The 15,456-nt window shown below is 37.5% G+C and overlaps 1 protein-coding gene and 1 long non-coding RNA gene across 2 annotated transcripts in view; one reads left to right on the top strand and one right to left on the bottom strand.

Moving 5' to 3' along the window:
* LOC137393449 (protein wntless homolog) overlaps positions 1-4,658 on the bottom strand; it is a 50,920-nt gene extending 46,262 nt beyond the window's left edge. The window contains exons 1-3 of the mRNA XM_068080002.1: positions 4,597-4,658; positions 3,754-3,872; positions 105-244 (exon numbers count right to left, since the gene is read on the bottom strand). Of these exons, the coding sequence (XP_067936103.1) occupies positions 105-244; positions 3,754-3,859 (246 nt within the window). The 5' untranslated portion in view covers positions 3,860-3,872; positions 4,597-4,658. The remainder of the gene's footprint in view (positions 1-104; positions 245-3,753; positions 3,873-4,596) is intronic.
* A 3,541-nt stretch (positions 4,659-8,199) lies between these two features.
* LOC137395044 (uncharacterized) lies at positions 8,200-13,487 on the top strand. Its single transcript, XR_010978430.1, has 3 exons — positions 8,200-8,288; positions 12,276-12,344; positions 12,911-13,487. It is a non-coding gene; the product is annotated as an uncharacterized lncRNA (long non-coding RNA).
* The last annotated feature ends 1,969 nt before the right edge of the window (positions 13,488-15,456 follow it).

Genomic DNA, 15,456 nt, shown 5'->3' with positions numbered 1-15,456 from the left:
TACTGAGAGAAGTAAAATTGTCTGTAAGGTAATCATCATAGTTGAATGCGAAGACTGCTGCTGTCACACCTACTTCAAGCATTTGAAAGAATTGTAATGCTTACTTTATTTTGGGCAGCAGACTCCATTTTTGTTTTTTCTAAACACACGTTGGGATCACGTAGAGGGTACCAACCATCTAAATTCTTGCCATAACTCACGCACCAGGTTCCTCCCACTGTCTGTGCATGTACAGCTTGCGGCACTGCATGAATAATTGATGGTATATTACAGTTAACATATATACATGTATATATATACTAGATATATTCTTGTGTCTAATGTTATATATGTCGTGTCTGTTGAATAATGCTATAAATACACATTACTACATTAAGTTCATGAACAGAGGGACTCGCGGGCCAATATATCAAAACTTTCAGATTCAAAGAATCATAAGTGAACATCAGTGATGACCAATCTTGTAGCCATTAATCCCAAACCACAAATACAGTAGATGCTACCATAACGTATACCTCCTATAACGTATACCTCCTATAACTTATACCTCCTATAACGTATACCTCCTATAACTTATACCTCCTATAACGTATACCTCCTATAACTTATACCTCTTATAATGTATACCTCCTATAATAAATACCTCCTATAATATATACCTTCTATAACGTATACCTTCTATAACGTATACCTTCTATAACGAATACCTTCTATAACGAATACCTTCTATAACGTATACCTTCTATAACGTATACCTTCTATAACGTATACCTTCTATAACGTATACCTTCTATAACGTATACCTTCTATAACGTATACCTTCTATAACGTATACCTTCTATAACGTATACCTTCTATAACGTATACCTTCTATAACGTATACCTTCTATAACGTATACCTTCTATAACGTATACCTTCTATAACGTATACCTTCTATAACGTATACCTCCTATAACGTATACCTCCTATAACGTATACCTCCTATAACGTATATCTCCTATAACGTATACCTCCTATAACGTATACCTCCTATAACGTATACCTCCTATAACGTATACCTCCTATAACGTATACCTTCTATAACGTATACCTTCTATAACGTATACCTTCTATAACGTATACCTTCTATAACGTATACCTTCTATAACGTATACCTTCTATAACGTATACCTTCTATAACGTATACCTATTATGTAAATTCCACATAACGTGTGGAAAAATTTATGTGTAAATTTTGCTACATCTTACTACGTAAAAAAACCTAAAATGCCAAATTGGCGAAAGTTCTCCAACTCGATTTAAACAACGATAATTTTATAGTTAGTTTTAAAAAGTTGCTTCCTTTTTTTGCCGCACTTGTGCGACAAAACGACATACATCTCTATTATATATACACTTGTAAACAAGTTCCATGGCATTCTAGTTCGCCGCGATAGGCCTTTAGATGTGTTGACAAAACAGAGAATAAGCATGGACGTAGCTGCCCAATTGCTCAGAGATACTTAAAGGTTGACTTGCAATAAAATTCACATTACCGTTATTTGATATGAAAAAATTCACTATGTCTTACTCTGTTGTAGGTGCAAAATATGTGAAAAGGTGATTACAAGCTCTTGAAAGCCCAAAAACGAACAGAAAATTGCAGCCACACGAGACCGCCGTAGTTTGGATCCCTTTCCAAAACGGCTCAAATGTGATGTAGTTGTGAGAGATGGTTTCTGTTTACACTTTCTTGCAACCTTATTCGTTGAAATATTTTCACAAATATACTTCACGCATTCAACAAAACTATGTTTATTGTTCTTACGCATCTGTTTTATCGTCATCGTAATGCTGTCACTTTTAGCAGTGATATCTTATAACTTACCATAAAAATTCATTTAATTTTTTAGCCTTAGCTTGAAGGAGTCCATATCATTGTCTGAGAATCATGACGAGCCTGCTGGTCACTTGTGATAATCGAAAAGTGCTGCAAAAATTATTTTTGAAGTATTGGGTCACATGATCAGATTACGACTTGCCGATTAGACCAGGCCGAAACAAAACTGTAAAGTAGCGAACATCTATATTTGATACGTGGTCTTCGGTAAAACCCGAAGTGTTTGTCATAAACTAGTACTACGATAAGTTTTATATTGAGCTTTGTATTGGCCTTTCAATTCACGTGAGAACATACATGACAAGACGATAACCAAATTTCATGGCTACGTCATCGAAATAAAAAGATTCCAATCTACGGCGGCTTTTCGTTTTTGAGCTTTTAATCACATTTCCACTTATTTGGCACTTACAACACAACAGAGTAAGACATGGTGAATCTTTTGATACCAAATAACTGTAATGTGAATTTTGTTGCAAGTCAACCTTTAAAAGCAGTCGATTAGTGCAGGTGTTGTGTCGGTCCACCAAGCTGAATGTAGGGGTTGGAGTATCGTCGAAAGATATATTTTATTCCATCCTTGGCACTTTAGCGATGGATAGAAGACTGACAGGTATACACCACCCTTATTGAACTGAAAAAATATTTTTGTTTTACTTTATTGTAAACGTATAAAATAGTTGTTATTAGTTCTCCCTTTTTAGAATTTGACCTGGCTGTCTAATAAAAATAAACAAATCGTAAACGGCCGTCAGAAATGTTCTTAACTTATCGTAAAATTGCCGCAATCATGAACCATGAAACGAGCAAAAGTAAGAAAAAGAAGAAAAGTTGTCGACTCATACATACTAATACAGCCAACAAATTAAAAAGTTAAGTCTAATTTTACTTTTTGTATGGCCAAAAGGGTTAGTCTGGAAAGTTCTTGGAACAGATTAGGCAATTTACCTGTATCTTACTGTTTGTATAACGTAAAATCCATGTAACGTAAACGTCCCAGAAACGGATGATTTACATTGTAGGAACGCCTACTGTAATAGCAATACTTGGGTTATTCTAATGCGACCCAAGTAAAAATGCAAGCTGAAAAATGCTCGCTAAGAGCAGCTGATTCAGATATCAAGGCAACAAAGGTCCATTCATTGCAAAAGGTTTGCCTTCAGTCTGAACCATAAATCATACCTTTGATCAATGTTTATCAACATGAACAAATAAGAAACGAGGAGCCATTAAAGGAGGATTTAAGAGCTCTAATGCTTCAAGTTACTTTTTATGGGCTAACCTTTTTACAGAACGCCTGACAGCTGCACATGTCTCTCACGTTTGAATTGTTTTTTTATTTAAATTCATTAACTCATTACTGCTAAAATTATAAGTTATTGTATGGAGCAAAGCTTTCAGTTTACCAAAAGGATATCACAGCTAATTACATTTGATAATCACTTCAACAGATTATGACATCAAAATCTGAAAGGAACAATAAATGTGAGCCTTTCCAGTAGGAGTATGACAGAAAAATGTGAAATACTACGACCTAGATACAGTTTGGAGACAGTACCTAAATCACAATTGGCCAGCGATCAGTAGAATTCAGTAACTAAACTTCTTTGGCTACCCATAAAATCGAATAATATCTGAAAACATCTGATTAGGTATGCAGAGAAACAATTTTCAATGTGCAGAATGTATTCAGCAAATATACAGATCTATCCATAATCACATGCACGTGGTGTTTAGGTGTCGCTCATCAAACAGCAAAAGCTATATATTCATCTAAATTCAAAACATCATTGTACCATGGACCCATGAAAAGTATCCAAAAGCAGAGAGAATGATTCGTATCAAAGCTGTCCCCTTGCAAAGCATATCTCACCTTTAGATCCTCCAATGATAAAACTGGCAAGTGAAAGACCAAGCAAGAAAAAGCATATGGCAACCAACTTTTTGGTGCTGATGTTCTCGAGAATAACTCCAGCCATCCTTCAAACAAGTCTAAAAATGTAATGCTATCGTAGGGTGAACTTGAAAAAATAGCAATTAGTAACGTTCAGAAGATTGCAAACATTACAACAGCTATCAGTGAGTCCGTCCAAACAAAAAGAAACTGATGAACAAAGCAATCAAAATGCTCCTCATCGACCTAAACAGATGTCTGCTCTCGGTATATCGCTAATGGGGGCGCAAAATGTAATCCTTGTTTTAATGCCTATTTGAGTGTAAAATTGCAGCTCCACTACATGCATAGACCCCCAGTATTTTGAGCAAACGTAATCAACAACGCAAAAGCACCCAATTATGCCCATCTACAATATAGAAGAAAGTGTCACTAGATTTGCGATTGTAATTTACTCTACGCAATTTGCAATACATTGCATAGTATGTTTTTACTTTCAATACAAAAAGACAATCACAATAAAGATACAAGATTAACACGCTCCAGTTTACACACTCCACGTCTTGTTAATAATGAACTATTATAAACTCTGCACTATGTAACCCGAATGCGTGTACCGATCAAGTGTTGTTGCTACTTTTAGTACTTGCTGATGTTTATGTATTACAAAAATGAGTGCAGTAAAACTAATCCCAAACGTCTGAATTTACTTCCGCGAATGTACTTATTTTTGTCAAATGTGTAGCGTTGTAGGAAGCACAGCTTTATTTAAAAACATTACGATCTAGTTTAGCTTTGGAAATATGCTTTACAAACACCCACCATTAGACCGCTACGCGAGAGAAATAGACTTCTCAGACTTTTCAAAAACGTTGCGCAAGTAGTTGGCGGGCAGGTGAAGGAAATGTGGTAATTAACTACCTACGTATCTGCGTACGAGCTAAATAACATATGACACGCTGTGTATAGTTCAGAGTAAATTGTGTAGCATTTTCGCCTTGTATGTCTACTCGTCACGTGTGCAAGACTATAACAGTCCAGTAGCAGACCTAGCAAAATTTAGCTAACGTGCGAACAGCATGAATAAATGCTTTAAAAATAGGAAACTGCGTATAGTTTGTTCTCGGAAATACCGCTTCCGATGTCTAATTTTACCTAAGCCTTATCTAAACTGTTTTCCCCTAAGACTTGGTTCTTTCCCAGAATGGAATCTCTCCTCTAATATACATCCAAATGGTAATCTTGTCTGTGCCGAGGGATGCATTGGAACAATTGGAAGCAACTCCTCCGATTCCTCCGTACGTTCCTGAGATGGAGAGACGCCTTGCTCCTCCACCCCTTACTTGGGAGGGCGATCTGCTTGCTCAAGTGGGCTTTTTCAGCAACTCTCTGTGGTGTGCAGTCTAATACGACCTTTGTATTGAATAAAAGTTTGCCCATTGTGCTTCATTCAATACACCTGCTATGGCAAACACTTGAGGATGCATGGATCACCATATTTTGGTCAAAGTTTGGTACCCATGTCCTTTCCCTGAGAAAAAAAGGTTCCAAGCAAACTTTGGTTCCAACATGAAAAGGGGCAAGCTCACCTTTCATATCAAGTATCAACCTGGATTTTCCACTGTTGTTAAAGCAGCCTTCTAATAACAAAGTGCATCCGCTCTTGCAGCTATAGAGCATAATGGTCAGTGGTCATTTTTTCCATCTCTGGCTGATCCATGAAAAGGGCTGCTGGTAGTTGTGATTTTCTACCCAGCATCATGTAGAGAGCTGTCTCTGAAGGGGTCAGGTGCTGTGATGCATTAGCTGTGCTCATAATTTGAGGTAATCGCTCATCCTATTTCTTGTGCTCGTATTTTGTGATCAAGGTATGAAGTGGGTTTCCAAGAGCTCGATTCAATCGCCCAGCTACTGAATTACTTTGCTGATGATAAGGCAATGATTTTCTCTTCTGACAACCCGATAGCTTGCAGCGTTCAGTAGATAGTTCCAATTCGAACTGACTATTCCTATCACTGTGTACCTCTATGGGAATGCTAAAGTAGCTGAATACTCGTTCTTGTAAAGCCAGAGCTTTGGTATCGGCCTTTTTATCTCAAAAGGTTATAGCATCATAACATCTAGTAAAATGGTCAGTCAGTGTCAATATGTGAGTGTTACCTTGAGCTGCCTCTACAAATGGCTTGTAAGAGGTCATTGGCAACTATTTGCCACGACCTTCAAACATGTAAGGTGTTCTGTTCTCGATAGTGCCGATGTGTTCTCGATGGTGCCAGTGTTTGGTTGCCTTAGCTTATTGACAGCTTGCACAGCCTGCAACTTTGCAGTGCATCATACCTAACGTCCTGTTTTGGTACCGCATAAGCTGTAGTTGTGTGGGAGTCTTGTTTAACCCAAAGTGAGCCTCCTGGTCAATTCTTGTAGCTAGATGGACAAACTTCCAGATGGTAAACGAATACACAGCACTTTATTTTTTCTAGGTGAAGGAGCTCCTACATGGCAGTGAACCTCTGTGTCTTGTGTTCATCAAACGATTGCTCCTCTGGCATCCTCCTTTAGGCTGTAAGCTTTCATACTGACGGCAGTTCAACCATTGCTGTCCCCTGAGACAGTCATCATTGTTATGCTTCTGACCCTTTTGGTGTGTCAGCTCAAGGTCATACTCTGACAGTGTCTCAAGCCATCGAGCTAGCTGTCCAGTAGGCGACGGTGAACAAGAAATGTGGGATTAGTGCGGACCACGAATTTTTAACCATGAAGCTGAGGTTCAAAGTGCTTTACAGACTTGACGACAGCCAACTGTTCTTTTTGAGTGACGTAGTAGTTGGCTTCGGTGTGCCTAAACTTCTTTGAGTAATATGTGATTACTCATTTCTCTCCATCTCGTACTTGTGACAGGACTTGTGACTGCTAATATCACTGGCATCTGTATCCAGTATAAAAGGTAGGAGGTTATGTGAAAATAGGGCCTGTGATTGGACAGTTAGGTAATTTGTTAAATGCCCCTTGACATACGCTATTCCAGACACATTGTGTGTGTTTTAACTAAGTTGACTAAGAGGTTTGGAAGTTTCTAGGTAGCTGGCAATAAAGCGACGATAGTATCTGTAAGTTATGAGAAATGCTCTCGCACATCACTTTTGTGTCAACAGATTGACCGTTTCTTAACTGCTTGTATCTTTATGCTATCTGTTGCGATTCCTTGGTGTCTGATGACTTGTCCTAAATAATTGTCCAATTAATTGTGTCGTTTTTACCTTCTTTAAGTCAACTCCTTTTCCAGAGGTCCTTATGTCAGCTCGGTTGCATCATTTTATCAGTCTATCATACGTCCCTACACTAAACATCTCACTGAGTGAGTCACGGTGGCATGAGAAATTCCATATAGCGTGGCTAACCATAGGAGTTGTTTCCCCATGGCTCTTTCCGAGTCATCGCTCCTTTCATAGTTCGTTGTTGGAGGTAGCTTTTTTAATTTCTAGTTTTACTAAATTCGAATGAAAGATAAATCCTATTACCATATGTACAAGTATATAGAACATGAATCAATTCTCAAAATTATCGTATTTAGTGATTTATTAGCATAACATGACCAGAAATTATGCTCCAAATTAATTGTATAGCAAATGCCACTGTGCCAGTCACTCTTACAGATGGAAAACACAAAATCATAGTAGATTTTATCTGAAAGTATGATATTTTTCTATCATTTGAGATTGTTTTTCACGGTTGAGGTGATCTGACTGCCAGGATTTTAAAAATTTAAATCGATGTGACTCGATCGTGGTTAAAACACTTAGATTCAAGCGAAATTGTAATTAAGATGTCTATAGTATGACGCATAACACAACATCTTGAACTCAATAGTCGATATCAATAACAAGAGAAACAGTCAGCCGCGCAATTAGTGATGGCATTTCGACACTTGTTTTTCTGCTTTCCAAGCCTTTTAACCATGATCTTGTTTTGTTGATTTTACTCATAAAACATATTGGCAGCCAGATCACCTTAAACATCAATAACAATTGCACATAAAAGAAAAAGACTAATATTTCTGATTAAAGCTAGTAACAGTTTGTGTAAGTTCATCTTTAAATGTCAGTTTTACAACCGCTGCAGTCAAAATGGCTGATGCTCTTAGCAAACTAGTTAGCAGAATGACAAGGGTAGAACATCTGCCACCAGAACATTTCCCTTTCTGATTCTAACAGCAGCAAGAGATTGGTTGAACCAGACGCTGCAGTGGTGCAAACAGATACGGCAACGTTTGAAGCCTTTTTACATAAAGTCCTTTGTTCTTTTTATAGCAAACTTGGAATTAGATAGCGATGTTTACATCTGTAACACTATCTGCCAAATTTCAGATTGCCGGTTTGCACACCTGCTGTGCACAGTTACTCCAGTGGGAAGAAGTGGCAATCCACTAGGAAATGTAATGCAGGACAAGCTATAACGTACTTGCGTTGACCAAGTTGGTCTTGTCTCAGCATAAGATCTGTAAACTGCATTTGCAGGTCTGTGAAAATTGTTATTATGATCCAGTCTTTGTCTAAGACAAATTCCATGTTGTTCATGTCAACCATAAGTCATCAACTAAGACATTTCTTTTTGTTGAAAATAAGTTAACACTTTCGCAATCGGTAAATGCATGAAATCAAATCAGACAGTTGCATAGCTGAAACCTTAACCTAGTTGCTACAGCTGTGGTATCAAACATTCTGCACTTATTTCCTGTGCTTGTTGCATAGTGCTAATAGAATGAGAGCAGTGCGCTAAGCTCAGAATAGCTATATCTGTGTTTGTAGGTCAGATTGTTGTTAAACCGCTGTCATATACATGCTTGACATGAAGTAATAATCTAGTACCATTTTTGCATAGTCACACAAGGTTTAGTATTTGATCAGTAGGAGATAACTGATTTACAAAAAATAGCCATCAACGAGTCCTTTGGAGAAACTAAAATTCTGCTCTAAAATGAACAAAGAAAATTATTTGGAAAAACCTTTGAATATAGTTGTTGTTAGTTGCTCAAAAACTTATCACCCCATGTTTATGTTTATGCTAATTTTGCTGTGCACTATAAACAGGAATATTTCACTTGATTAGTTACACAACGCTTTCCCTCTAACAGTAATGACAGTGTTTGATCTTTTTTCCAATCTTTGTAAAACATTAGAATATTAGATTCTATTATTTTTAAATGTAGATTAGATTGTTCAAGTGCTCATGCATCCACACCCATGATATTGTATAACATTTTTATATTTTGTGGTTAGGGATGAAATTATATGTATCAATAGGAAAATTGATACTTTTATTATATAGACTATGGCTTACATCCATATATATAAATCCACGTGTTGGTTTGTTGGTCTATCACAGGGGTGCCCAAATACTTTTGCTGGAGGGCCAAACAGGTAACCAGGCCTTATCAGGAGGGCCAGGCATGAATACAGCTGTATATATGTAAATATATGTGTATTTTAAGTAATGTGTAAGTAAACATATATACATGAACATAAACAAGGTGTATTCTCAACAAAGGCTACTGTGCAGAAAAAGTATCTGTAATGTTAATGAGACACGTGGAAGCGAGTTTGCTTTGCAGCTATTGCTGCAATATTGCAGATATTGCTACAATATCTGGTTTATCTTTGGTTACTGCTACGGTTAAGAACTGCTGAGTATGTTCCTCTGTCAGTACACTCCGGTACCCACTTTTTTATAAATGTCATTGAAAACAATGATTCACACAAGTAGGTTGTACCAAAGAAAGTAAGTGCATTGTCATATTGCATAGCATAGGATACTTCTCCTGTACAACAGGTTGCGTTCAGAACCCTGCAATAGTTTGCAGGGTTTTTGAGCTTTAGCCAGTATATCTGCCTTTAAATCACACAGCTCTAATTCTGCCACACCTGTCTGAACATGAGGAATGTTATCAACTTGGGCTTTCCATAGCTGATGTGCCTGACATGGGCACACAACCAGCTCAATAATGCCATTGATACTATCGAAGGCAGTAAAGCGACGCGTCATCTCTGAAAAACATCCATGAGAAAAGTCCGTGCTGCTGTAAGGTCCACGACATCATTTCGACCATTCACAAACTCCCTGATGATTGGAAAATGATTCATATCACTGTTTATGTCCTCGTAAAAGCAGTGGAGTTTGTCTTTAACAGTTCCACCACATTACGACCTTCACCCTGCAACCTCAAATTTAGGTCATTAAGATGAGCCACAATGTCTGTCAGAAAAGCCATGTCTCTCAGTGAATGCTCCAATCTGAGAATCTCTAAAAATCGTTCTGCTGCATCTCCTCCAATCTCACTAAGAAACTGCTCATCATGCTGTCTTACAATCCATACTCTTTGCAAAGCTCTACCCTTACTCAGTCATCTGCAAAAGTACATTAAAGTGCATTGTATATTAAAAATAATGGGCAATATTCACAACTTTGCTGCACTTTTTTGCCTCATCATAATGTAATGAAAATAAGTATGTCAAATCTAATTCGAAGATAGCAATATGGTACTAACCCGACATTGTTGTGTACTAACAATCTCGCATATTCAGAATCAGACTCCTGTAGAAATGTTCTAAGCTGGTGGTGTTGTAGAGATGATTTTGATCTGAGAAAGTTTATTAGTTTCATTATGTCTAGCAGAAGACTTCCATATTCATCTTTCAGTTGCGCACAGAGAATGCTTCCGTGTATGATACAATGAAATGCAATCATCTGAGAATTGTTATCTTTCGGGCGATTAACAAAACCAGAATATACACCCACCATAGCTGGGGCGCCGTCTGTTGCTACAGAAATTATCTTATGCATTGACACTATGGGAGTCCATGTAAACCTTGAATGCCTGATACATATTTTTTCCAGTCGTGCATTCCGTCAGTGGAATAACTGCTGCAAGGTCCTCACTAAACTTGTTGTTAAGATAATACAGAACCAACACACTCAGCTGAGCAACATCGTTTATGTCAGTACTCTCATCTAATGCAACTGGAAATAATTCACACCTGTTCAAGTTATATATGACACCTTCAGTCACATGATTGGCAATAGCTTCTACCCGTTGTGCACACGTATTCCTAGATAGCGGTACTGACTGAACAGCTTGCTGAATATCTAGCCTTTCAGGGTAGAACGCTTAACGGCTGAGACCATGCATTCTTTGAACAGTTCACTGTGGGTGTATGGAGCCATTGCCTTGGCCAATTTATAACAAACCTCATAACCAGCAGTATCTGCTCTTTGTTGCAAGCTTGTAGCTCCCTTCATCATAGCCATTTGTCCATTAGCCTGCCTTGTTAATCTATCAAGCTGTTCCTGCCTCCTAGCTGTACCTGATGAAAATCTTCCGTCGTAGTCAGGATGGTTTTGAGTGTAATGCCTGTTGACATTTGCTACCTTGTTTATAGCAACTGAATTATCGCATATCAAACATATAGGTTTCCCTTTTACTTCATGAAAAAAGAATTGTGTAATCCAGTCTGGATTAAAACGTCGGTTTGTTTCCGTCTACCAATTTCTGAGCCATGATTGATCACAAATATTTTTTTAAGTCATTAGTTATAGTAGAAGTCTTGAAAATGCAAGCTGGAAAATTCCCTGTAGGTAAAAAACTAAAGTTGAACCAATCTCAAATGGGGGACTGTTGGTCATTCTCTAATCAAACAATTTGTGCTGAGAAAGCCCCCACATTAACACAAAACTAAACTCCAGTATGGTCAATAATGCTGGTCAGGTTATTTCAGATAACTACCGTACATTTTGGACTATTAGCCGCTAAGTTTTCCCGATGTTTTAAGCCATGCGGCTGATTTAGAGGCTGCAGCTATTTTGTGCTTTTTTCTTTCACAGATATGGCGAATTAACCGGAATCTGCAGTTAGTGTGCCTCTAGTGGTGAAAGAAAACGAAACAATGCCTAATGGCAAAGGTCTGTTAGGCATTGGGTTAAAAAGCGTCGGTTAATACGAAACAGTGCGTAATGGCACTGTTCCATTTTAACTACCAAAGTTGCTGCCGTGTTAAAAGCACCGTCATGTGATCTGTGGCATATACAAAAGGTGCGGCCTCTGTATTGTTGTATTACCAGTTTTTGAAAATAAAGCAGATGCGGCCTATATAGGGATGCGATTAATAATCCGAAAATTACGATAATAATTACTACTAATACAATAACAATAATGCATTGCCAAACAAACTCTTTGAAATTTGCCAAACATTTAAAAAAATTACAGCAGCTGGGGGCCTGATGAAAACAGCTGGAGGGCCTGATCAGGCCTGCAGGCCTCCATTTGGGCATCTGGGGTCTATCATATGTCCAGTTATGGCAATAAGATACGCTTGCTAGCGTTAGGAACGAAAAAACTGCTTCGCACTAGAATTGAACTCAGAAACATTGGTTTAGCAGACATGCGAGCTAACCACTAATACAAGAAATTAATGGTGGTCTTACTTATTACACCTGTCAATCTTTATTAGGGTATATGACTACCGGTGTACTAGAGAAAAGACACGTGCCCAGTCTTCTCCCAAATGCTACAAATATAGGTACGTATCTATAGCATCAACTTAATTAACCTTATAACACAGACAAATAAGCAAAGACCTCCATTTAAACGTTAGAATGGTAAATGTTGTATATGTTGATTAAAAATAGATTTTCAGTGCAAAAACTTTTGTATCAGTCGTGCAATTCAGAGCAGTCATGTAGTTTTTTTATAATTGAAAATATTGATCCTGATATGCTTTACTCTACTGCCACAAATTTGTGTACCCATTATTCTTTTATGGACAATCGGGAAGGCAACTCCATATCTGTCTAAACATTTACACATACATGTAGATTACTTCAAATGTATTGTTGTTATGTTTATACTGTTATCAACTCAATAAGTATGCTTTGCAGTAAATAGTAAAATAAATAGTAAAACAACTTAATATATCAAATAGCATCATATTACATTATACATACAAATGTTGGTTATCCCATATTAAATTTATTTTTAGTTGTTGGGGGAAGACATACATTAAGGGTTTGTCGTCTTACGCTACCATATGTTTACAAATGATTAGATAATGCTCATGGAGCCTAACGAATTTCATTTATATTTCAGGCTAGAACTCTATAATCAATAGCTTATGAAGAAAAAGCTGATGAAACATGATTTCTCTACAAGAGCAACAGGCAGTCTTGTACTTGAGAAACCAAGATAATTTGGCTCCCTCAATTATTTTTGGGAAATATCGTAATGGCACATACAAATGACAAGGCAAAGTCTGTACTATATTATGTCTTAAAATTGGCCAGATTGCTTCTAAACTTATTCTGAAATAACACCTTTATGAGCATATTAACAAAAAAAGTTGTTATGCAGCACCAAGTGGCAACGATGGCACACGAACCTTCCTTATGCCACCAACCTTCACCACCACAGCAATACACGCCTGCAGCGCAATAGCTGCAACTAACATCTTGGAAATACGAAAGTCTCTACTTCCAACACACACGAGCAAACCAATTACCACTTAGTTGCCGATATTTCTACATTTCCACTCTCCGAAGTTTTTTTGAGAGTGAAAGTAAAAGCACGTCGACTCCCCAGAACAGTTCGCAGGTTTTTCACTTCCTATTGCTAGGCTTTTCTCTACAACACTGGATAACTTCTGTTTCTATAGAGTCTTGTTAGCTAGTCCACTGACTCCATGCAAGTCAAATTTCATATTACTGACTTATCACAAGAAAGCTGGGTTTGGCAATAATTAGTAACTACCACTACTAGTAACTACCACTACTAGTAACTACCACTACTAGTAACTACCACTACTAGTAACTACCACTACTAGTAACTACCACTACTAGTAACTACCACTACTAGTAACTACCACTACTAGTAACTACCACTACTAGTAACTACCACTACTAGTAACTACCACTACTAGTAACTACCACTACTAGTAACTACCACTACTAGTAACTACCACTACTAGTAACTACCACTACTAGTAACTACTGTATATTCCATACAGTATTTAAGTACTTTAGAACTAGGCTCTGGAACTACATTCATGTTTCTATCAATATTGAATGCCGGATATATCGGTCTACTGTGCTGGCAGCTATGACATAGGGTGTTGAGACATTGACTGCCCACAGAGTGCAAACTGACGGACTGTGAGTATATGTGGTAAGACTGTAACTCATAGAGAGTCAGGAAAACTAATACTGAAGTACTGAAAGGAGTAGGAATACCATTACTCAGGATTATACCAGCATTTTATACATTTTAGATTGCTCAGATGTGTTGAGAGAATTGATCATGATCTCTTGTTCCAAGAAGTGTTGAGAGTAGGAATGCGTAATCAGTGAAGACCTACAGGTAGATCCAAGTGTAAAGACACCGTCAAGAGGAATATGAAAATAGTGAATGTGAACTTTAAAGACTGGCAAATGAAGGTTAAAAATGGGACAGACAGGAGACGTTGAATTAAACCAAAATAAAGCCATTGGCGCACCAACAAACTAGTAACAATTGTAAGTTGGAGTTATCTGCTCTTACAAGGCGACCGCCGCATGAAAATGCGTGAACCTTCTGAATAGCTTTTAAGTAGGATATATGCTCGACATCACTGCTTCTGCTCAGCAACTATGTGCTGTTGTAAATATTGCTAAATTCTATATCTGCATCTTAAAAGTGATAATGACCTATTTACATATTTCTCTGCTCTTGTATTTAGCCTGTTTTTCCACTTAAATACACTTTAAAATTAAATGGTGAGTTCGATTGAGATGACAATAAATCTCTACTACCAAAAATTATGGTCAAGGCAAATACTAAAATGAATTCGCTGAAAATAATATGACTTTCACCAATGATGAAGCAGAGTTATTTACTCTGAATTTTACTTATGTTCCTGTTGCAAATTTGATTTAATATTTGCTTTCTACTCTCTACTTTTGACACCTACTTCTACTGAGTTACAAAACAAATTTTGTCGCTGAGTGAAACTGCTCATGAGGTAGTACGTGAGCATAAGTAATTTAACCAACCATATTTGTATAACCTTCACTCTGCAGTTTTGCCAACGTTGCTGTAAGCAGCAAATGTAAAGGAAATTTCTACAGTCATCCAGCTCTTTTGTATTTGAGCACATTACAGAGTTATCATATTCCCAAATTTATTATCGCCACTTTTATGGATAGTGTATGTTCATCAAATTGGCTTGATGTGTGTAACGTGTTTTGAGATTTATTTAGCATCATAATAGTGAGCTAATCAAAGAATGAACTTGTACTGGGTGACAAGATGTTCAGGACTCACCAGTCAAGGTAACCAACTAAAAATTATAGTCAGAGCTTCCTCAGACGCGCACACCCTATTATATTTGCCTGGCTCACTTATATACTAACCACTGCCTCACAATTATCTCCTTCTGGGCACAGTTGCTCTGAACACCCTGCAGGCATTAACTACAACGCTTCCTTAGTTTATAGTAGGAATTGTCTACACAATAGAACAATTTAGGAAAAGCAGACAACCCCATCATGAAGATCGGAACACGAGTTCCTATAACACTAACTTGTTATTTGTACCTGTAATGAGCTACTAGCAGCCATTATGCCCTTTAGCAGTGCACTACCCTAAAGAACAATGCTCAGGGT

This window comes from Watersipora subatra, chromosome 4 (assembly GCF_963576615.1).
Source record: "Watersipora subatra chromosome 4, tzWatSuba1.1, whole genome shotgun sequence".
Lineage (NCBI taxonomy): Eukaryota > Metazoa > Bryozoa > Gymnolaemata > Cheilostomatida > Watersiporidae > Watersipora > Watersipora subatra.
This window is presented reverse-complemented; position numbering and strand designations above follow the sequence as displayed.